The following is a 24,689-nucleotide window of genomic DNA, read 5'->3' on the forward strand; positions in this document are numbered from 1 at the left end:
GCATTTTTTTCATTTTGCGTTGTGCATCTACATTTCATTTTTAAGCATTTTCATAAACATGAAATTTCTTTATGGAGGATTCGATGAAGTGGCTTTAACCACATGACACCACATGGAAGCAAGATTGTAACATCAAAAGAAAAAAACTGAAAATAATACAGTGTGAGCCTAATCAGCTGATTGTAGGACAAAGCCTACCATGATGATCTAAGAAAAGAATCCCCATATCCTAAGGGCTACGATGTTGAAGCTGTTAGCTGTTACCACATAAGAAGCCCCAAACATTCCTCTGAAAACTGTAAGGCGCTTGCCGAAGAATGGGGCATGGCATATACCATTTGCACTTAGAGGATTGTTTTGTTTGAACACGTCTTTGATCTTTCATGTTTGCTTAATCTTTTAAATGATTGAATTTATGCTACTTTCTAAGGTGGAGAAATTAAACAAATTTAAATCTTTAGTTCTTCGAATATTAAATGAATTAATGATTCTTTTAATTCTTCAAGAATTATATATTTTTGACATATGGAAAGATTAGACCTTTCTTACCCTGTCTCAAACCCCAGAATAAAATATCTTGATTCTTTGCCCAAAACAACTCCTGGTCATTACCAAAAGACAAAATTTTGACATTACCTCCTTTTGAAATTCTTGAACATTGCCTTTATCTTTTTGATACACTCATACCTTTCTTTGAGTCAATAAGATCACACCACTGTCTTTTTTAGACTCAAAAATAACATTTCTTACCATTAAAACCCAAGGCATTGAGTTGTTCATTTTAACATGAGCATTCTTCTAAAGAACCAACTTGGGGCATCTCGCGGGGAGCCTGATCATTGAGACATCTGGGAAAAAAGAAGAAGAATTCATTCGAAATAATTCTATCATACATTAATTACACTATTTTCAAGTGAATAGAATTAATCTTGAAAATCTATCCCCCTGGGGATACCTCTTCTGTGAAGATTTACATGTATGAAATGATGAACGACTTTCTTTCTTTATCCCTTCACAACAGGAGAAAAAATATATCCCTTGTTTCCCCTTTTGAGCATGTAGTATTTTTCTTCTGATTCAACCCTAACCAAGGATCACCCTCCACACTGGGGGGCAAGGTGGAAGAAATATGCTCACATGAGCAAAGACATTAATTCAGATGAGATACCAAAAGGTGAACCAAATGCCAAGTGCGAAGATTCAATCAGAACAAAAATGGCAAAAAAAAAGAAGCAAAAAAGAAGAAAGCAAAAAAAAAAAGAAAGAACAAAAATTAAAAAGAGAAAGGGATAAAAAAGCACATGCAAAGATTCCCTAAAGACAAATGGTACATCAAGCTTCAAACTATGAGATTGATCAAGCACAATCATTCCCGAATCACTGAATCACTTCACTCAAAGATCATAGAGCATCAAGAGAGAGAAACATTTTGAGCAAGATTGAAGGCATCAGAATGAATTGATCATTGGTTCAACACCCTGAAACACTTGTTTGGGCCTATATATCTTTTTTTTCATAACCATGAACCCTGGCCTACATTACGTGCCTTAAAAGTCCCTTCTAATCATACATGGATTTCTAAACAAAAGAGAATTTCTTCAGATTTCATCCCGCCCATCAGGATTAATCTTTGTTTGTAAAAAATAATATAATTAATGCATGGTAGAGAAAAATAACAAAGGGGGTTCAAGACGTAAATCTTGAATAACGTCTTGAAACCAAAAGAGGATTCGAGTTGAAAACCTGAAAAGGTGGCTCGAATATAAAAATTGTGCAACTGAGGCGATCACACAAATTCCTTGATAAGGCATCGCACAATCCAAATGTGACTATGAAAGCTGGGAGTCGGAGAACACTTCCAGAAGAGGAGCATACAAGCTACCCCATCAAACCTTTGAGCATCAAATGCCAAACCTTTCAGCATCAAATGCCAAACCTTTGACCAAACACAATAACCTGAGACATTTTTATCCTTTCCTTACTTAACCATTTCCCAAAGATAGCTTTGATCTTGGCACGTATCAAATAGCTATAATTTATTGAAGGATTAACATTGTAATTAAACATTTGATATCCAATGAACTCTAGTTTTATGATTCGTCTCAATTGTAAAACCGTGAAAGAGACAATATTTTCAAAACTTTTGATTAAACATTTTTCGAAACTCTTTATTGATATTTTCAGAACTTTGAAAATAAAAGAGAAAGAAAAACATTTTTTTCAAACAAGACAGTCTCTCTAGAGTGGATTTTGGTAAATGACATGTGACTCTTAGACACAAAACTCATGCTCAGAATCAATGCTGAAGCAAGAAATGAAGAACATTTGGGGCATCTTTGGAGATTCAACATCAAATATTGGGGAATTTTTGGATATCGGGGCATCATTTGGGGATTCAACATCCTAATGCAAATTATCAGACCTTTTTCAGGAGATAAAATATAACCAATTCATGTTACATGTATCTTATGCATACATTTTAGAGCATCATATTTATCATTTTTCATATACATAATTTTTTTGCAGCTTTTAGAGTCAAGTTTCAACTTCAAGACGAAGGATACTCGATTCAAAAGCACCTTTAAAGATTCATGTTAGTTGCTTAACTCAGCAGCATGAAGCTACACTTCGACCAACTCAACAGATTGAAAGTTTCTCTCGAAACAACACAATTTGCTCGAGAATAGATTTCAACTTCACGACGAAGGATATCTAGCTCGAAGCCAAACTTCACAATAAAGGGGTCTCTACGGTTTCAACTTCACGGCGAAGGGAATTGTGTCTACCCGCAACATACAATACTTGGATTTCAACTTCACGACGAATTATATTCAAGTCAAGGCTCAACTTCACAACGAAGTGGCTATCCACGATTTTAACTCCACGACAGAGGATATCGTGCCACTCGAGACAACACAAGTTCAACTTCACAACGAAGGGACGGCTGGTTGTCAACAAACAACTTCCCAAATTCAGAGCCAATTTCAACTTCACAGCGAAGGACATTGAACTCCAGACAACACAAGTTCAACTTCACGACGAAGGGACCGCTGGTTGTCAACAAACAACTTCTCAATTTCAGAGCCAATTTCAACTTCACAACGAAGGATATTGGACTCCAGACAACGCAAGTTCAACTTCACGACGAAGGGACCGCTGGTTGTCAATAAACAATTTCCCATTTTCAGAGCCAATTTCAACTTCACAACGAAGGATATTGGACTCAAGACAACGCAAGTTCAACTTCACGACGAAGGGACCGCTGGTTGTCAACAAACAACTTCTCAATTTCAGAGTCAATTTCAACTTCACAACGAAGGATATTGGACTCCAGACAATGCAAGTTCAACTTCACGACGAAGGGATCGCTGGTTGTCAATAAACAAATTCCCAATTTCAGAGCCAATTTCAACTTCACAGCGAATGATATTGGACTCAAGACAACGCAAGTTCAACTTCATGACGAAGGAATCGCTGGTTGTCAATAAAGAACTTCCCAATTTCAGAGCCAATTTCAACTTCACGGCGAAGGATATTGGACTCCAGACAACGCAAGTTCAACTTCATGACGAAGGGACTGCTGGTTGTCAACAAACAACTTCTCAATTTCAGAGCCAATTTCAACTTCACAACGAAGGATATTGGACTCCAGATAACGCAAGTTCAACTTCACGACAAAGGGACCGCTGGTTGTCAACAAACAACTTCCCAATTTCAGAGCTAATTTCAACTGCACAGCGAAGGATATTGGACTCGGGACAACGCAAGTTCAACTTCACGATGAAGGGACCGCTGGTTGTCAACAAACAATTTCCCAATTTTGGAGCCAATTTCAACTTCACAACAAAGGATATTGGACTCGAGACAACACAAGTTCAACTTCACAACTAAGGGACGGCTGGTTGTCAACAAACAATTTCCCGATTCCAGAGCCAATTTCAACTTCACGACGGAGGATATTGGACTCGGAACAATGCTACTTACTTGGATTTTAACTTCACCACGAAGGATGTCCAATTTCAGGCTCAACTTCACGACGAAGGGGCCACCCGCTGTTTCAACTTCACGACGAAGGGAATCGTGCACACAAGCATCATCTATCTTTAGATTGGATTTCAACTTCACGACGAGGGATATCCAACTCAAAGAAGGATTATCTGTCAACAAAGACCTTCGAGATCGACTATGCTCAGCTCCAAGGCACATCATTTACAGTATAACTCAAGACTATAAGGGTTATCTGCCATCAAAATTGTCGAGTTCGATTCCATTCAGCTCGATGACACATCAATTGCACTACTTTCCAGTTGCAGTCAAGGTTTTCAAGTCGAGAAGAGGATCTAGGTTAGCCGTACCTGAGTGACAAGCAACCATTTTCAATCAGCATAGCTTAAGTCAAGAAAAAACTATCTATCAATGAAGATTTTTGAGTTCGATCCGATCCAAGGTCTTTAAACCGAGAAGAAGACCGAAGGGAAACGGGAAGCCACGTACTGATTCAAATTCCGAAATACGACTTCAATTTCATATCATTTCAAGATGAACTCGACTTCACGATGGAGGAGTCATCCGTAACTCAATTCGACAAGGAGTTATTGAAACATCAAAGTCAATTTTCAACTCCACTGAACGAAAAGTGTGTCTTTTAATCTTTGCCCTATCCTCGTTACACGACTATAGGCAAAGAGGGGCAGCTGTCAACACACCTTTTCGTCCTACTAGGATTCAAACTCCTAAAAATATGATAGAATTTTGCTAGGATTCAAACTCCTAAAAATAGGATAGAGTTTTACTATTATTTAAACTCCTAAAGATAGGATCCACAAGCATTATAAATAGTTATTGTAACTCACTATTGTAACACATTCGGAAGAGATATACGAAATACCAAGCAAAAAATTACAAGCAACTCGTAGCCATTTTTCGAAGCATTTATATTTTGAAAGGTAAAGTTCATACTTTCGCATGTTATTTTTCCTTACCCTTGCTGTGTTTTGATTCGAAAGAAAACCAAGAGAAGTGTTTTTGGCCAATGAACGGGGGCATTTTTGAGATCTATTTTTGTAGATCTAGACCCCGAGGCTTGTGTTTTTTTGAAAAACTATTCGGATTTTTTATAAAAGGGTCGTGTGGATCCGTGTGTTTTGCCTCTACAGTGGGTTAATGCCCATTTCGGTCCCCCTGATTTTAAATACACGCAGATTCGTTTTTTCTTCAATTAGATTTTAATTTTGACCCCTAATTCATTTTTTATTTTAATTTAATCCTTATTATTTATATGTGTGTATATATATATATATAATTATATTTTATTTATTTATTATAGTTCTCTTTTTTTTCATTTTTTACGTTATATTATATTATTTTCCTATTATATATATATATATTATTATTATTATTTTTTATCTATATTTACTTATTTATTATATTTTCTTAACGTTATATATATATATATTCTTACTTCATTTTATTTTATATTTCTATGATTACTATTTTTTTAGTTAATATTATATGTATATTTATTTTTCATTTATTTATTATTATTATTACTATTTAGTATTTTATTATATTATACATACATTTTTGTATTTTTATATATGTATATTTTTTATTATTTTATTTATACTATTTATTTATTTTCATTATATTTTTAGTTTTTTTGCTCTTATTATTATTTTTCTTTTTTAAAAAACATTTTACATTTTTTATTCTTTTTGTATATATATTTTATCTTCATTTATTTTATTTTATTCAATTTGTTTTTGTTTCATCCAATTATTTTATGTTCATTATTATTAGTTTCATTTATTTCCTTGGTTTACTCTTTAGTTTTTGTTACTTTCTTTTATTATTATTATTTTCTTTTAACATCTTATTTTTAAGGGTATTTTCATAAACTCATTAAGGGTAAGTAATTCAGATCAAATTTTACCTTTTAATTTAACTTGCAATTTCTTAATTAAAGACAACTGGAAATTACGTAGTACCGAAAGGGCGGTTCAAGGGTGCTAATCCTTCCTTGACCGTAACCGACTCCCAAACCCGACACATCTTTGGAAAGACGCAGATCGGGTAAGAAATATGGTATCCGATCAACCCATTTGTTTTAAATAAATTATCGGTGGCGACTCCAATCCACATTTTTCAAGTCGAAGCACAATTCTGGGGCCCAACCGAAAGACAGTTGCAACAATACATGTTAGTGGGAGTTTTATTTTTAATATATATATGTTTATTATTTTTATCAATACATATTAAAATATGATTGTAAAAATTTAATACGTTCAAATAATTATAATGATATGATAAAGCTTAAGAAGGTTGACTTTGTTAAAATATATGCATTATGAGAACAAATATAAAATTGAGAGAATAATATAATATGAATCATCATCCATGGCTGTTTCCAGTAATTGATTAATTTCCACCTCCTCCTAGAGAGTCACATGCGTTAATATATAGGTATAGATTGAATTGGAATGATAAGATTGTTGTAACCTTAATATTTGAATAATAATACGAGAAGAATATTAGATGATTGAAGAGTTAAATTTGGTGGAAATCGATATCCTGTGGGGTAATTATATTAAAAAAAATAGAAGAGAAATGAAGTTTCTGCTGCTCCTCATTGTCATGGCAAAATTAAGAACAAGTGAGAAATGAAGAAAACAACAAAGGAGATTGATGTGAAATACTGAACCCCCCACCGATGCAATCTCTGCACCCTGAAATTAAAAGCAGCAGCCCACTTCAACTACCCGACAACGCTCTCTTTTGTTTTTTTTTTCACTTCCATTGGAATTGGTGTTTCTTTCCCTCGTCTCAGGGGGGAAAACTCTTTCTATATTGCCTTTTTTCCCTTTTAGAAAGGAAACTGGTGTTGCAACTTGATTCCTTAATTGCAATCTATTTTCACAGTTACTCATCACATGATCGTGATTTGTTGATAATGATATGTGTTATATATAAATAATTGCATGGATATCAACTATGGATAAGCTTTTGCTCATTAAACACTTTCCCCATTTTAGCTAGAAATAAGAGGAATCAATGATGATATTATTCCACCCATATGTGCTCTTTTTTTCTAAGCTAAAAATTACTTCATATATCATCCTCCGCATGTATTTGATTAAGATTTAATTTGTTATTTTTGTTCTCTTATATTTTATTAGGTCGTGAATTTTAGATTTATTATTGTTGGTTTTTTGGCAAAGTCTCACATTGATTGTGTATAAGGAGGAGGGGAAATTCTTTTGTTATAAATAGAGCCCTCCCCCTCCTTAGTTAAGCATCCCACAAATATAAGTCTTCTTTACTATTAAAGGCTATTTGTACTCTTTCTCTCTTTGTAATATTTCCTCTATTACTAAAATAATATTTTAGTAGTGTTCGAGGACATAGGCATAATTTTGGCCGAACCTCGTTAATTTTTGGTGTTCTCTTTTATGTCTATTTAATAGCTATTGTCGGGTATAGTTGTTGTTAATTATTGTCCTATTAAAATTACTTGTCTTGGTAGTTCTGTCTAAGGAAAGTGTGTTTTAAGAGGGACCATTGTTACCCCTCATCTTTCGTGGGAATCTATCTTGGGGTGATTTTTAGTACAATAGTTTTCACACTAGTCATCTAGATAATAGTTTTCAAGGTGAATTTGTTATTATTGGTGGAAATTAACCTGAATTTCACAACAATTAGTATCAGAGCTCTTGGTTTATTTTAGTATGCTCTGTGGTTGCGGCTTAGGCTGATCTTCTACATCAGAAAAAATTTCCTTGGGGTAATTGACATTCTACATTGATAGCTATTAAATAGAATTTGTAACAGAAATGACAGATGACACAAAAACATCCGCAAGAAATGTTGTGAAAAATATTAAATTTGTAGTGGAGATTTTTTACGGCACCGATCATTTCGGCATGTGGCAAAGTGAGGTTCTAGATGCTCTATTTCAGCAGGGTCTAGACATTGCTATTGAAGAAGAGAAACCAAATGATGTTGAGGAGAAAGAATAGAAGATGATCAATAGATTGACATGTGGTACTATTCGACCGTGTCTTTCTAGAGAGCAGAAATATGCATTTTTTTAAGAAAACTTCTGCAAGTAAATTATGGAAAGCACTGGAGGAGAGATTTTTGAAGAAAAGCAATCAGAACAAGCTCTACATGAAAAAGAGCTTGTTCCGCTTCAACTATGTACCAGGTACCACTATGAATGATCACATTATTAGCTTTAATCAGTTGGTGACTGATCTGATGAATATGGACGTGACTTTTGAAGATGAAGATCTAGCTATGATGTCGATGGGATCACTTCCTGATGAGTTTGAGTATCTTGAAACAACTCTTGTGTCTCTCAATGAAGAACTATTGCCTTGTATAGTTATTAATTGAGAAAGAAGGACAAACAAGAAAACAGAAGTGTCGAAGCAGAATCTCTTGTTGTTATAGGCCGTTCGAAGAGTTAGAATAAAGGAAAGAGAGGGAGATCGAAGTCAAAGTCCAGATTGAGCAAAGATGAATGTACCTTTTATCGAGAAAAAGGGCACTGAGAGAAAGAATGTCACAGGCTAAAGAATAAAGGCAAACCTGAAAGGGGAAAGACTGTCTCAGAATCAAATGTGATCGAGTATGATGATGCAAATTCAGATTTCGCATTCGCTGCTACGCCATCAACCAGCTGTTCCAGTTTATGGCTGTTAGATTCAGTTTGTAGCCACCATATGACCCCAATAGAGAGTGGTTCTTTGATTCTAAAGAACTAAAAAGTGGAATTGTCTACGCAACAAATAATCCCCCTCTTGACACACTTGGGATTGGTTCAATTCCCTTGAGGAATTAGAATGAATCAATCAAAACCTTAACAGGTGTCAAATATATACCAGATTTAATAAGAAATCTCATTTGTGGGAACCCTAGAGTCAAAAGGTTTAGAAGTGAGGGCAAAAGATGGGATTATGAGGATTATCTCTGGTGCACTAGTGATAATGAAGGGAATCCGGAAAAGAAACAATGTGTATTACTTCTGGGTAGTACAATTGTTAGGACAACAGTAGTGGCAGCTTCTACTGATGAACAAGAGTCAGAAGCAACCAGGTTATGGCATATGCGCTTGGGGCATGTTGGTGAAAAATCCTTGAAATTGCTGATAGATCAAGGACTATTGAAGGGTGCTCGGGCTTGCAAATTAGTTTTTTTTAGCATTGCATCAAAGGGAAGAAGACAAGGGTGAAATTTGGAACAGCAATCCATGATACTAAAGGTATTTTGGATTATGTTCATTCAGATGTTTGGGGGCCTTCCAAGACAACTTCTTTGGGAGGAACACACTATTATGTCACCTTTGTTGATGATTTTTCCCGGAGAGTTTGGGTGTATACAATGAAGACAAATGATGTGGTGCTAGGATTTTTCCTTAAATGGAAAAAGATGGTGGAGACTCAAACAGGCAAAAAAATCAAACGTCTCCGTACAAACAATGGTGGAGAGTACAAAAATGATCCATTTCTGAAAGTCTGTGAAGAAGAAGGTATTGTCAGGCACTTCACTGTCAGAAATACACCACAACAGAATGGGGTGGCAGAGCGTATGAACTGAACATTAGTGGAGAAGGTTCAGTGTATGTTATCTTATGCTGGGTTAGGCAAAGAATTTTGGGCTGAGGCTTTGTTCTATGCTTGTCTTCTTGTCAATCGCTTACCATCGACTGCTATTGGTGGTAAAACACCATTAGAGAAATGGTTTGGAGAACCTGCTACAGATTATGATTCCTTACATGTGTTTGGTTCCACTGCATACTACCATGTTAAGGAGTCAAAGATGGATCTAAGAGCAAAGAAGGCGATCTTTATGGGGATCACCTCTGGTGTGAAAAGCTATCGTCTTTGGTGTCCAGAAACAAATAAAATAATATTCAGCAGGGATGTTACCTTTGATGAATCTACCATGTTGAGAAAGGTGATTTTAGAAAAATTTTGGGGTTTTAAAATAGAATTAAGATTATATTTAGACTTTATAAAAAAATTACTTAATACATGTTATTTAATTAATGAAAAAATAATAGATAATTATTGATAAATATTCAATATAGTAACCAGATATATTGTAATTTTTTAAAAGAATATTCATTGGTCTTGGATCAAATGGTTCTAGTTCGTGATCTATTATAGTTCATGTTATTTTATCATTTATATTTTTTTTATCTATTTAATCTATTTATTTTTTTATATTTAAATTTTTTATGTTATTTTTAATGAAATAATGAGTATTTATTTTGCCATTGTAGTAAGTTTGTTATGCTCTCATATCACACTTCCTTCATTCTAATAGCATATATATATATATATATATATATATATATATATATATATATATATATATATATATATGGAGAGAGAGATTTGATATTATCTCTGTTACTGTATATTTGATTATCTTATTGATCTATTTATATTTTAAATAAATTATATCATACACTACATATTATTAATAAAATTAAATTAATAGATTTTATATAATTAATTAGAGAAGTAAATTAATAACTATTATGTCGGTGAATAACTCAAAATATCAGAAAAGAAGTCAGAATTGCTGCATCTTTCAAGTGAGAAAACAGATTACAATTGACTACTCATCGTATAGTAACCTCACCTTTTGGAAATAAATGGCCTTTCCCTTTCTCCCACCACCCACCAAAAGTGTTCAATGAAACTAAATCTAAACACATATTATAGACAACACTCATTTCTCTCAACCAAAGATAAGAGTTTATATATTGCCAAAGGATAAAGGGTTTGCTCGCCTTATATCGGCGGCAAGAGACGGGACTAAAACTGCTTGGAAAGCTTCCAAATTAAATCTATTAGCTGCAGAGATAGAGGACAAAATAAATGATGTTAGTTGGAATCGAACTTTAACTCTTTCTTTGTTTTTGGCATTCATCACCTCATCTTGCTAGCACCATGTGTCCCTCTGCTCAACACAAAGGGCCTTTGTCTCGATCTTTGACACATTTAACATGTACCCGTGGATTGTTTTTACGTCCATATCATCATAATTATCTTCATGCTGATCAATCCTTTTGCAAACAAAACTTTTATCATTTTAAAGGCAGCTAAGTAGTTTCACCTCCTCACAAAAATTTATATTGAAGGTTCGCAAACTAAACAAATGAGAATGTGAAAAACTAAGAAAAATGGAAGATACATATTAGCCTCTACGAATTAAACATGGGTTAATTAAGCAGCCGAAATCACCATAATGGAGATCAACGGCTGATGTTCTTCACCCTTATTATTGTCACACTCATCGGGTAGCCTTGTATCTACACACGTCAGCATCTGGGCGCTCTTAGCTTGTAGGTCCCAGTCAGTGGATCCCACCGCAAACAACATAATCAAAGCGCAACACACCTGCGCCGAAAACAAGCCCAGCCAAAGCCCAGAAAACCCGACTCCATGATAGAACCCGAGCCCAACTGCTACGGGCATGCCCACCAGGTAGAACGCAGCGAGGTTCAATTTAGCTGCGGTGGAAGGACGTGCACTCCCTCTCAGGACCCCACATCCCACCGTTTGCGGGCAGTTCCCTAGCTCGCATAGCCCTAGGATGGGAAGGGCGATGGATGTCAGCCGTAAGATCTCGGGATCAGAAGAGAATATCCGGGCCCACTTATCGCTCATCGCTGAAGCAAACGTCGAAGCTGATAGGCCCATCATGGCGGATACGAGCACCGCCACCACAGCGGATAATCTCGCTTTATTAGGACGGTTCGCACCTAGTTCGTTTCCAACACGGGTCGAAACCGCGAGACTCAGGGAAGAAGGGAAAACATATATCAACGACGTCGTTTGAATCAATATCCCCATGGAAGCGACCGACGCCTTTGGGTTCCCCAAAAGCCCACACAAAACGATCATAATCTCATACCACCACCACTCCAAACAAACCGAAACGCAGCTCGGCGCGGCTAGCTTGAGCAGCGGCTTCCATCCTCTTAAACACTCCAAACTCGGCTTCTCCCATGTGGGTTCGTGGAGTCCCGAGGCCCAAATGTAAACAACCAAGGAGATGAGGACGAAGAAGTTAGAGATGGAAGAGGAGGCTGCGACCCCGGTGACGCCGAAGTTGAAGCGGGAGACGAGTAAGAAGTTGATGGGTAAATGGAAGACGGTGGCGATGAAGGTTGCTAAAGTAAGCGGGAAGGTGATGCCTTGAGCGCGAAGGTAAATGCGGATTGGGTGAATGAAGGAGTTGGTGAAAAGGTCAGGGAGGGAAAAAAGCAAGTACCTCTGGCCTATGTGGGTGATATTAGGATCTTGATGAAAATATACCAAAATGTTAAACATGCTTATCCAAAGGAAAGATATTAATATGGAAGTGAACAAGAGGAAAACAACGTAGCGGTGAAGGGTTAAAGACAGAAGCTTAGGTCTTTGAGAACCAAAGGCTTGGGAACAAAGTGGTTCCATACCTAAAGCAAGGCCAGAGAGAACCGAGTATCCCGTGATGTTTGCAAAGGCTATAGCTAAAGAGCCAGCGGCCAGTTGGATATCCCCGAGATGGCCAAGGAAGAACATGGAAATGATGGAACGAGAATAGAGAATGAGACCGGTGAGGGCTATGGGGAAGGCTAGATTGAAGAGGGATTTAACTTCTGATGCGGTCTCTGAGATTGAAGGGTATATGCATCCATTATTTCCTTCGTGTTGCAGCTGCTGCTTTTCAGGGTCTTTTATGGAGTCGGAAAGTGGTAAGAGATTGAAGTAAAGGTGGGATCGAGATGATTTCTCGGTTACGTTTGGGAGGGTAGCGGCGGTGCTTTGATTACACATGACGACGACGACAACAACGAGGTAAAGCAAGATGATGGTGAAGAAGAAGAATCAAAGATGAAGCCAACCCGTTTGTTGTTTTGGGCTTCAAACTCACTTGAGACGCACTCTCGTAGAAGCTCTTTTTTTCTAAAATCTTTTCCTTTAACTCTCTTTAACTTTGTATGGATGCTAAGCTTCGGTTGAAAGATATGTAGATAGAATGGTTTGATTTGCAACCGAGATAGTTATATTAATAGATGAGTTGAGGTTGTGTTTTTCTTTTACAATTCATTTTCTTTTTCCTTTCTCTCTTTTTTTTGTCTTCGTATAAAAAGGTTGTCATTTAATAATAAAAATCCCACTTAACACTCAAAATTTAAATTTGTTGAAGTATTATTATTTTTTAATCATCTCCTATCAATTTTGCAATTCATTTTCTGCTTCTCTTCCCATAGTAAAGATATACACTACTACGTACGTATTTTTTTTCACTACAGCTTAGCTTTTCACGTATGGTAATTCTAACTCAATACCTACACTCTCTCTTTGCAATAAAAATGCTGAATTTTTGTATTATCAAGGTGAAGACCATAATCAAAATTAATGACTGTGATTAATAACATTCTTCAGTCCACGAGTTGTTCTTCGTATGAACATTAAATGAGTTTAAACACATTCCAGTCATTTCCGGTGCGGTATGCCAGCTGAGTTGCACTTCAACTTGGGAATTTAATTTTTGAAATGCTAAAATTTTTAAATTCATTTATGATACTTATTAGTTTACCTTTTTAAAATTAAATACTACACTTTCAATATATATATATATATATATATATATATAAAAGAAAAGAAATAAAAAGTGAGTAGAACATTGGAAAATTAAAAAAGTACAAAAATTACAGAGATTACGTGACAGGTCACACGTGCAGTTAGGGACTGGGTTCTGTGCCTTTCTGGCATCCTTAAAGGGCCGTGGAGCAGAGACAGAGTGAGCAGGCTAAGCTATGAACAAAAGGGAAAACGAAGACGAAAACTGAAACTCAAAACAGAGGTGGGAAAAAAAGCTCTCAGACTCCGGTAATTAGACTTGGCAGGTTTTCATTATTTTCTGATTGGACAAATGAAATCTCTCTGCCAAATCTTTGGACCCCGCGCGAATGCATGCATGCATGCACCCAAAGTCCGTTCAAGGACCCGTCCTTTTATCAAACATAAACTAATAAATCTGCGATTTTACTGCCTAAACTAAACGCGCCGTTGCTATTGTTTACCTTTACTCTGAGTCACGTTTTTAATCAATGTTAAGGGATATGGATTGATAATGGGTGGTGATAATAACTGGGTTTTCACATGCAAACGCAAATAAAGGCAGGTTGATATATAAGTAAAGTACAGATGGCTGGGATTTACCAAACAGATGGTATCTTCCCTTCTTTTTACTTCATTTGTTTCTCTTTCTTTTATCTTGAGTTGGGTTTTTAATTGCCTGTTGTTGTCGTTTTGAAGGGTAGTGGGGATCCAGCCAGCCGAGCTTTATGACCCACACGCACTCCCACCCTCTGAGTCTGACACGGGCTGGTGGACCCTGCTGCCCTTTTCTTTGCTGCACCACTTCTTGTGTTTCTATTACGGGAGCTAGCGCCTTTGTGGATTGTGCTGTGCCGTTTTTGTGGGCTCTCCATTTGTTTAACGTTTCCTGATGCTCTTGTTTTTGGACCATTTCAATCCCCTCCTCACTTGAATTACACTGTTCCTTCCCATCCCTTCATATATATTAAACAAACTGTGGGGAAACCCTCTTGCTCTTTGCCTCCATAAATATCAAGCATTCAAGCAACTTGACATGTTTTTAGTCCTGCATAATGTATAATTAAAACACTTGTTCATCTGCATGTGAAACTTTTGCAAATAATGAATTCTAGTCACGGGAACAAATACATTAACCCTTTTGTCTATCCAACTATTATCAACTTATATAATTTTGGGTAAACTACCTCGCAGACCAGTAAACTATGAGATTGGTTTTATATTGCCCATTCAACAATAAATTTATCAATTAAGTTATTAAACTTTCAATTTCATTTCAATCAAATCACTTTTTGTTATAATGACATATTTGGTCCTCATTGCTTTCACATTTTATTATTTTGATCCTAAATTTAATTATAAAAGTGGGATGCCAAACTTGGTAGTAGGCAATCAGCATGCCAAGCTCAATTCTTGGTTCATTGTTGACAACATATTCCATGCATGTTATCACGTTGGTGAAAATTATAGGAAATAAAAATGAAATTAGGGAGTTCGAACATAGTTAATTGAATATAGGTATATCTAGCCACTTAGTTAAGCTCAATACTTGACTTATGATTGATAAAATTTTATATAAAAATTATCTTATTGATGAAAATTAACGGAAATAAAAATAGGTTTGAGAGGAATTGAAAATCAAATCATTTTAATTAAAATTAGAATTAGAATTAAATTAATAAAATAAGTAAATAATAAAGATAAAATGTGTATTATACAAATTTACTTAACTTCAACATCAATAACTTTGTTAACCATTAACGGTAAATAATTTAGTTGAAATTAAATTAAAAATTTGATGATGTAATTGATAAAAAGTATTGTTCATCATTTAAATAAAACTAACCCCATATTTTAGTGGTCTCAAGATAGTTTACCCTATAACTTTCGAGTTCGAGATATCTTTCCTCCTATATTAAATTATTGACGGTTAAATGATTATACAATATCTTTAAATATTAAATCATAATAATATATAAATTGTATCAATAATAATTCAGTTATAACTGAGTTATTAATTCATAATAATATATAAAGTTTAATTTATATATTTCAACTGAAAATTTGTAACTAAACTCCGTGGTAACTTTCATGATTTTTTTAGCAGCTTTGAGAAAAAAAGGGAAAAAAAACCCAAACTAACCCTTCCATCTAGTGGCCTCTGGGCCAGTTTTGACCTAAAGGGTGCAAGTAAAGAACTCCTTCAATTATGTATGGCTCTTTTGGCCCAAAAACTTGGGTCTTTGGGTACAATAAATAAAATACAATTATTTATAACCTAACATGATATACCCTTAATAATGTGTATATATATATAAATAGGTACAATTGTGTACATAATTACAAGGCAAATAACTACACACTAATTGCACAAGTCAACTTTTGAGGCAAATGATCCAAGTCATGGTATTCATTTTCAGTATTCTTGCATCGGTAATCAGGGGGATGACAGTTTTGGAGTAAGATTTTCAGAACCGTTCTCATGGAAGGTCTTAATGAAGGCAATGCTCTTGTACAATAAAGACCGAGTTTGAAGGCATTGCACATTTGATTCAAGTGACAAGCTTCCTTCACATCTCCATCTAATGCATCGAGTATCGAGTGGCCTTCTTCATAGTAATGTTGAGCCCATTCTGCAAGTGATCTGTGTTCATCTCCACGATTCGGTTTCCGTCCCGTTGTTAGCTCTAAAAGTATTACTCCAAAGCTATAAACATCGATCTTCTCATCAATTGTCCTTGTGTGAGCATATTCTACAATTTGATCAAAATAAAAGATCATGTTTAACTAGAAGTCAAGGCAGTGGAATTGGATGCAATGTTGAAACATATCTGCAACCCTAAAACTCACCAGGGGCAATGTAGCCGAACGAACCAGCCACAGTGGATATTGTTGCTGGTTTTCCTTGTTTGATCAACATCTTAGCTAGACCGAAATCGGCAATTTTCGCATTGAATTTGGAGTCTAAGAGGATGTTACTCGACTTCATATCTCGATGAATAATGGGTGGAGAACAATCATGGTGCATGTAGCAGAGTCCTTGTGCAGCCCCAACTGCAATTCCGAATCTCTTGGGCCAATCCAAGATGATACTTGATGTTCGATGCTTATTCAACCATAGGTATAGGCTACCATTTTCCATGTACTCGTAAACAAGAAGTTTCGAATCCTCACTTGACATGCAGCACATCAGTTTCACAATGTTCGAATGCTTAATTCCGCTCAATGTCATAACTTCAGCTTGAAACTCCTCCAATTCCCTCTCCGGCCTTTTCTTATTCCGAATCCGCTTAACAGCAATGAAATCACCGTGGCCGGATATATCAACACGGTATACTTCTCCTGATCCCCCAGCTCCGATCTTGTTTTTTTCATCTTTCAATCCCAACAAAATGTCCTTTGTCGTGAAATTTACCATTTGGAATGCGACGAGCTCCCATCTCGAATCTAATACGTGATTTCTCTTCCAACAAAATTTAGTGACGAAGAACGAAACTAACAAACACAGTACAAAAACAGCTATACTTGAAATCCAAATAAGATCTCGAGGATAACTCAAGTTTGAGTTTCTTTGTGAACCACAAATGTGTAGCTTTACCTTTGCAGTACTGGCACATAGACCAGGGTTGTTTAGGAAGCTGTTGGAATACGCACCATTTTCGAACTCTTTCGGAATGTTCCCCGTGAGACGATTGGAAGAAAGGTTGAAGTCAGTACACCATAGAAGACCAAGTTGAGAAGGAATTTGGCCAGAGAATTGGTTTCCAGACAAATCCAATTGGTTAAGGTTCGGTAAAAAACCAATGGCCTCTGGAATTTGTCCAGAAAGTTGGTTTTTGCTGAGGTTTAGAGTCCTGAGTGACTTCCATGAGATGATATCTGATGGAAGGGAACCATGGAGTTGGTTTTGATCAAGCAAAAGAGTTGACAGAGAAGGAAGAGCTGTTAATTCTCTAGGAATTGTACCATTGAAGAAATTGTTGCTGGCATAAAACACATCAAGATTCCTCCATAGCTTTACTTCAATGGGAATTTCTCCGGAAAACCTGTTGTTACTGATCTCGAGTCGGGAGAGGTTATCCGACACTTTTCGGGGAAGCTCACCAGTGAACATGTTGTCACTTATCATTAACATTGATAAGTTCAAAGATGTCCATAGTCCACTGGGAATGCTCCCAGTAAGACCATTCCGGCTGACGTCGACCCTTAATAAACTATTACAATTACCAAGTGACCTTGGCAATTCTCCTTTAAGATTGTTGTCACAAGCTACAACTCCAAGCAGCTTACCTCTATCGCATAAATGCGTAGGCAACGTCCCTGTAAGCCTGTTAGAACAAACCTCGAATATCTCGAGCTTCGAGTATCGACCAAAATCTTGAGGCAGTGTGCCTGACAATCTGTTGCCAAACAATCTAACGTCTTCTAATGTGGAGATTTGTCCAATGCTTTCAGGAATTTCGCCCGACAGTTTATTGTAAAACAGAACTAAACTCGATAACTTTTCGAGTTTTCCGACGTCACTCGGGATTCTTCCGGTCAGGTGGTTTTGAGAAAGATCAATTGCAGTCAGATTGGAAGCTCGAATCACTTGGGGAATCTCTCCAAATAGCTTGTTGTCGAAAAGATGTATCCCCTTCAAGTTCTTCAACAAGAACAAAGCATTTGGGATTTCCCCCGTTAGTCTATTGCAAGATAAATCCAATTGCTCGAGAGCAGTCATGTCCGCAATGAAATCGGGGATTTCACCAATTAAATTTGTTCCAGACATCCATAAAGTCTTAAGCTTCGTCAAGTTTTTGAAACTTGAAGGAAACTTAGACTGCTTCAATTCTGAATTATATGCTAATCCCAGAATTTCAAGCTTGGACAAGTTGCCAATTTCATGTGGGAGAGAACCATTGAACTGGTTTTTAACAAGCAGCAGGGTACTTAGGTCTTGCAACGAGCCAATGGCGGCAGGAACTTCACCGGAAAAATTATTAACCATAAGGTTCAAGTACCGGAGCCGACCTAGTTTGTCGATGTCATCAGGGATGGTGCCGATGTAATAGTTCTGAGAGAGGTCCAAGTTTTCAAGTTTGGAACAGTTGTAGAGAGTTTTAGGAAATTCACCCATGATGTTGTTGTAATTAAGATCAATGGATGTAAGGTTCTGGAGCTCACAAATGAGAGATGGGATTGTACCGCTGATGCTCTTGTTGGGAAGGTTTAACTCGGTGACTGAGTTGTTAAGGCAAGTGACTTCAGGCCAGCTGCAATGGTCGGTGGAGTTTGATGACAGGATCCAGTGGCTGATAGACGACGGGTTTTGCCAATACTGCTTTAGTTTGACTAATATGGCTTGTTCCTGAGCTCCATGAAATTGGGAGCTTGCATGGCTAAGAAGGAAAACAAGGAAAACGGCGTTGAAATGTATTTTGAAGAAAGCGGCTGTCGGTTTTGACATTTTGGGCAAGGCGAGATACTGCAAGGGCTGTGTTTTCAAAGCTCGACTACTTGAAAAAAAAGGAAGAATCTTTAACGCCTATGCTTCCAAAGCTTCAGGCGATGAACATTTATACACACGTCTAGGGGTTAAGGCATAGAAAAAGGATCGTAAATAATTGATTCTATTAAATTACATAATATATTTAAATGAAAGTGACTTATGTGGAAAAATGCAAACTTGACCCAATTATAGTACTTACATTACAATAATCCTTATCAGGTGTTTCTGGTTAAACACCCAACCCATGCCCCACGAATACGCTGTGGAAAGACAGGTTAAAAGCGACAGTCCAATGTGAAACCGAGAAAGACTACTTTCCTATGGGAATCCATCAGATGTTTCATTGGCATTGCTTCCTTTTGCTTGGTCATGACCCTTCCAAAACGGAAAAATTTTGTTTAAGTTTGTATGGATGATAATAATTTTTTCCAGTCTTTTTGTCTTTTCACATGTAAATGAGTATCACACCAGTGTGGAAAAATTGTATAATATGGTTGTTAAAACGGACTCGTCGAGGATATAATTATCCGTTGATGGGGCAGGGGTTTAAATAAGTGGGGGAAAGGCTGATATTGGCCTTGGGGACCGGAACTGGAAGATAGAGAGAGCCCGGAAAAAAGTTTGCTACTTTTTGGACGAAGATCAAAACCAAAGTATTGCCAAGACTTTGACTAAGACCAAAACACCGCGACTTGCGCTCTGAGTTAAGAACATATTTTCGGGGAAAGAGGTTTTCTTTTTGATGCTTGAATCTTAGACATGATGTTAAATGTAGATCCGAGATCAACGAATTTTATTTTCTATTATATCAATGACTTAGCCGATGACCGGAAATTAAATATGTAAAGGTAAAATAGTGGATACAGGATTTACGAGATGGATATGATTTTTGAACTTTGGCATTAGATCAACGGAGAACAGATTCGTGAGGATTAATTTAAGGTCCATTTGTAGTGGAATGTTCTTGTTTTGTTTAATTTAAGATGTTCAATCATGATAATGCAATCAATAAACAATGGAGTAATCACCACTTATTCCACTTGAATGGTCCTCCTCTCGGCTGCTATTATCTTATTCCACTTGGAGGAGGAGCCCTCAGACAATAAATGACTTCTTGACTCCATAGTAACACCACAAAGATATGGGACAGACGTATGGTTTTATGTTAGGATAAATGAATATATATAATTTTAAGTATATGAAAACTTATAAAATTTTGAAAGGGCGAACACATATTTTCAATATAAAATCAAAGAAAATATTTAAAATATATAGGAATTTAAAACTTTTAAGGGAGCGATCAGCCCCACTCACCCCCTCTAGGTTCATTCCTGACAAAGACAACACATATCATTTGTGACCATCCCAAATCGAGTGAATCTATTCTTTGTGAGTAATCTATCTAAAACGATCATCCAAACTGTAATGAAATGAGAGAAAAAAAATCAAATAAGCCGATCACACTTTACCTTATCCTTCAAAATTTTGGTGTTGTCCCAACTCCACTTTGGTATTACTTTTATTTTTAACAAATATATAATTAAAAAAAATGGAGTGTCACTTTAACACCCTCAACAAAAGGTGAATATTCCCTTAATAAAATGCGAGAATATATATTATGTTAAAAAAAATTGGAGTGCCACTTTTATTTTATTATATATATATAGTTTCATTTTCTGGTACGTTTACAATTTAGGATAAAATGTCATTTTCAAGGCTTGACCCATGGCCTTTGAGGTGTCGATATAAAATTTCAAACATTGACTTAAATATTTATATAATATGATTGTCATAGAAAATGAAGATTAAAGGATTACAAAATGATAATACATATATCTATTAAAAAAATCTTAAGCAAGAAAAATCATAAATCAAAAAAAGTAATTTTTTATAATCAATAATAAATTACAATAAGATTATACGAGAATATATTACCCATCGATACATTTATATAATTTTTATGGATACAATATTTCGAGTCATTATTTTTCTCTTAATTTTGAGAGAGATGTGAGTTGGTTCAAAATAAAATAGAAATATGAATTAATTCAAAATGTGTATTTTCTAAGCCATCCAAAAATCTAATATCTGATACGATCGAATCTATGTTTAAATTGACCGATGATCAATCGTTTTGATATTAGTATGATCTGAATATTGTGTTTAATAGGCCGAATATAAGCGGTCGAAAATTCTTATGTTTGGGCTTGGCTCCGAATATGGGTAAGGAACCCAAACCAAACTACAATTGTTTCATAATTCTTAGTTTTCAGTTGGAATTGGCATTGCATCAGCCAAGATCTCTCCAAAGTACATGTAAATAACGAAATCCTATTATGTCTGAAAACCCCAAACCCTACAAAGCCCCCTCAAAACACCGAAGAGAAAGAAACTAAATCGGACGGAACCTTAAACAATGGAAAATGATACAAAGCTAAGCATATACAGAGCATCAAGGACGATAAAACGCAAAGACAACACTCTCTACAACGCACTTAAATCAATTTACGACGACTCAATCTTCGTCGGTGAAATCTCCCAGCTATGGCCTCAACTCCCTCTCGTCGCAAACCTTCGTTGTGGTCTCTGGTATTCTCCCAAATTTTACTCCACTTGTTACTTTAAATCCACCGACGGTCATACCAATAATTGGTCTTTCAATACCTCCCGTCTCAACTTCCACATCGCCCTTCTCGCTGGTAAAATCCTCATTTTCTCTTTCTTTTTATTTTATTTGAAACGTTTTTTTTTTTAATTTTAGGTTTCTTTTGTTTTTTGCTTTTTATTGGTAGGACAGAAGGGAGGGTGCTTTATAGTTGATTCGACGCGGAGGGGGAAGCGGTTTCCTGATAGTATGTCCAAAACTATACCTATTTGGACGTGTGTTTTGAATCGCACCATTTTTAATTATTTGAACAAGTTGTCTAATGATGATTCATCTTTGGTGGAGCGGGTGAGTGCTGCTAATGATCTCTGTTCAAAGTTTCTTAATTTTATCCAGTTTCATCGTTTTCAATCTTTTTTTTTAATGTGTTTAATGTTAATTGAAGCTCTTTACCTTTCATAATTACCCAAATCAATTGCTATTTTCTCATCCCTGCCTCAATTTATCGATTTTCCTCAATTTGTGTCTTCTTACTTGCTTATTTTTATGTAGGATTCAGATACATGGCGCAATTCTGTTGATTGGGATTGTTCATTGCACCTTCCCCTTTGGGTTTCCGATACGGAGAAGGCAGTAATCGAGGACCGGTTAGAAGGATGGACCAAAGACCTGGAAGCAAGTGGAGCTGATATTGCATCGCTTGCATTGTGCTTGAAGAAGCCTTTGCGGCCTTTATGGATTTCTCAGAGAACTGTCATCTGGATAAATGAAGTGCCAGATTATGATTCTTGGGATTTCACACCGATAATTCTTGTTTCCACCTCTTCCTTGAGCGGAGTAATTCAACACAGGATGACCTCAGAGTTTAGCTGGAACTATATACCAGGAGCTGGAGATGATGAAGAAAGTTGGGCTAGGGGCTTGTCTCCTAATCTCTTCTGGAGCCATGCTTATGATCTTATTAGCGCAGGACCAGATTTTTGTAACCAGAAAGTTGCTGATATAGTTGAAAAGGATAGAAGAGTATATCGAGCTCAAAGGGGACAGAATGCTCCTCAGATCACTGCCAAACCCTCAGTCTCTGGGAGCTCACCTAATCTTCCTTGTTTAGAGCCCCTATTGTGTTCAGATCTTTCTAGCCTCACGATGAACTCCTCCGAAAAAGATTGTGGAATATTCTGGCTCGGATCTACTAATCTTGCGATTGGTGCATCTCAAGTTGGTATGATGTATTAGCAATTCTATTGCTTCTTTAATTTTGTTTTAAGATTTTATTTTTCTATTTTTCTTTTATATTGTGGACACTACCTGCTAATTTTCTCCTTTGACTAAGTTTGTGAAAAGAAACAGTGGAAGATACCCACATAAACACTAAAATTAAACGGATAGGTGATTTATTCTGTCTTCCTATCGTATAAATTTATTTCAATCACTTGTTTTAGTCTTCTCCCGATATGAGATTATGTGAGACAAATAAGAACATTGAATTATTTGACTAGTGGAGGAATTGATTGTATGTAATGATCGTGATGATGGAGGTGTGCCTAAGTTGAGGCAATGGTGGTCGTGGTGTATGTTTAGAACCATATATTTGTTACTTGTTCGTTTCTCTTGCGATCCTTTATATTTATGACAATTAGGTAGTAGTTTTTTTGTGTAATTTTCGTGTTCCTTATGCATTGTTTTGATTATGTTGTGCAGCTGCACATGCATCTAACGTTGATTGCATATTAAATTGTGATCAATGGTCAATCTCTGTCCATCATCAAGAGGCTGAAGCATATCTGTCTCTTCCTATTGTGGTATGTGTGCAAGTAAACTGAAACATGAGTTTGCTAATTATAAATTTTTTACATTTCCTGCTTACTCTCTTCCTCTTTCTTTTGCTGACCAGAATTCGAAGATGGACCGGTTTTGTTTGTTTGATAACCTTTCTTCTGCGGTTACCTTTGCAAACTCAAATCTTACAAAAGGAAGTAAACTTCTTATATGTTGCCACGATGGTAAACCTCACGTACCATATTGCTAATTTAACTACCATTTATCTTCTCATCCATCTTCGGGTATTTAATAGCACTGAACATGCATTTGTTTTCAGGGGAAGATATCAGTGTATGCGTTTGTCTGGCAATCTTGATATCATTGTTTGACAATGAAGGTATGCAATCTTAAGACTAACTTCCCGTGACCATACTTTTATCGAATCCTTAATGCCTGAGAAAATAGATGTAATCTCTTTCCCCCCGATAAGATGCTATATGAGTTTGCTTCTTTTATCGACTTGTTGGATAGTTTCTCAAGCTTCGCTTTTCCCTTTTTAGGTTCTTTCGACGGTGGAAAATCCTTCGGCGAGACCGGTATCACAAAATGTGAGATGCGGCGACAACTTGTATATATTTGTAAATTTGCGATAAAAGCCCGGCCATCCAGGGGAAACCTCAAACAAGTTTTCGCTTTTCTTAATAGCGGAAAAGCCACCTGCGTTTGGAGACATTTCACCTCTTTATTGTGAAATGGTGATGGGAATTATTATCCAAATACAGCGCTCAGTAGAGCAGAAAGATCTTTGGCGAAAACTAAATTTTGCACTCTTGTCAACTTATTCGTATGTTAATTTAACTAATCTTTATATTTAGAGATGACATTGATTGTGCTCGGAATTCTGAATGAATTTGATATGGATTGAGGATAGAGATGCACATAGCCGGATTTAAATTCGATCCGGATTAGATAAAAATCGATCCGGTTTTTTCACTAAGCCAAAAAATCGGTTTATAAAAAAACCAGTTCGGATCATAACCAGTTTGGAGGGCCGGATGATGTAACTGGTATAACCGGTTTCGGTTTGAAAAAAACCGGTTTTTTAAAAAAATTGGTTTTTAATCCGGTAAAAAATTCGGTTATCCAATTTTTTAAACTCCAGATCGGATTTTTTTTCCGGATAAAAAATCAGTTTTTTATCCTATTTTTT

General features: G+C 36.2%; 3 protein-coding genes across 5 annotated transcripts; 1 reads left to right on the plus strand and 2 right to left on the minus strand.

Annotated features, from left to right (window-relative positions):
* Positions 1-2,194: 2,194 nt before the first annotated feature.
* Positions 2,195-24,262, plus strand: LOC120218824 (tRNA A64-2'-O-ribosylphosphate transferase-like). Of its 3 annotated transcripts, XM_039215723.1 has the most exons (9): positions 2,195-2,215; positions 8,171-8,177; positions 21,526-21,812; positions 21,906-22,066; positions 22,271-22,940; positions 23,420-23,520; positions 23,613-23,721; positions 23,817-23,876; positions 24,040-24,261. In XM_039215723.1, the coding sequence occupies exons 3-9, from the start codon at positions 21,530-21,532 to the stop codon at positions 24,228-24,230; spliced, it is 1,575 nt and encodes a 524-aa protein (XP_039071654.1). In that variant the 5' UTR covers positions 2,195-2,215; positions 8,171-8,177; positions 21,526-21,529; the 3' UTR covers positions 24,231-24,261. The 3 variants fall into 3 exon arrangements, with proteins under 3 accessions (XP_039071654.1, XP_039071655.1, XP_039071656.1); XM_039215724.1 differs by lacking the exons at positions 2,195-2,215; positions 8,171-8,177 and having other exon boundaries at positions 21,425-21,812; positions 24,040-24,262; XM_039215725.1 differs by lacking the exons at positions 2,195-2,215; positions 8,171-8,177 and having other exon boundaries at positions 21,690-21,812; positions 21,911-22,066.
* LOC120218823 (protein DETOXIFICATION 51-like) lies at positions 11,216-13,087 on the minus strand. The gene has a single exon (XM_039215722.1). It carries the CDS (start codon positions 12,831-12,833, stop codon positions 11,238-11,240), a length of 1,596 nt encoding a protein of 531 aa, XP_039071653.1. The 5' UTR covers positions 12,834-13,087; the 3' UTR covers positions 11,216-11,237.
* On the minus strand, positions 15,978-19,129 carry LOC120218921 (receptor-like protein kinase HSL1). The gene is made up of 2 exons (XM_039215807.1): positions 16,473-19,129; positions 15,978-16,375 (listed from the first exon to the last, which is right to left on the minus strand). The coding sequence occupies exons 1-2, from the start codon at positions 19,069-19,071 to the stop codon at positions 15,978-15,980; spliced, it is 2,997 nt and encodes a 998-aa protein (XP_039071738.1). The 5' UTR covers positions 19,072-19,129.
* Positions 24,263-24,689: the final 427 nt, after the last annotated feature.

This window comes from Hibiscus syriacus, unplaced genomic scaffold (genome assembly GCF_006381635.1).
Source record: "Hibiscus syriacus cultivar Baekdansim isolate YM2019G1 unplaced genomic scaffold, ASM638163v2 tig00110201_pilon, whole genome shotgun sequence".
Classification (NCBI taxonomy): domain Eukaryota; kingdom Viridiplantae; phylum Streptophyta; class Magnoliopsida; order Malvales; family Malvaceae; genus Hibiscus; species Hibiscus syriacus.

Excerpts from the sequence above, each read along its gene's own strand:
- LOC120218823 (XM_039215722.1), bottom strand. The coding sequence starts at position 12,833 with ATGTGTAATCAAAGCACCGCCGCTACCCTCCCAAACGTAACCGAGAAA.
- LOC120218921 (XM_039215807.1), bottom strand. The coding sequence starts at position 19,071 with ATGTCAAAACCGACAGCCGCTTTCTTCAAAATACATTTCAACGCCGTT. Across the intron at positions 16,376-16,472 it reads GTTCGGCTACATTGCCCCTG|AATATGCTCACACAAGGACA; the intron begins GTGAGTTTTAGG and ends ATCAAATTGTAG.
- LOC120218824 (XM_039215723.1), top strand. The coding sequence starts at position 21,530 with ATGGAAAATGATACAAAGCTAAGCATATACAGAGCATCAAGGACGATA. Across the intron at positions 21,813-21,905 it reads CCACATCGCCCTTCTCGCTG|GACAGAAGGGAGGGTGCTTT; the intron begins GTAAAATCCTCA and ends TTTTATTGGTAG. Across the intron at positions 23,877-24,039 it reads ATCATTGTTTGACAATGAAG|GTTCTTTCGACGGTGGAAAA; the intron begins GTATGCAATCTT and ends TTCCCTTTTTAG.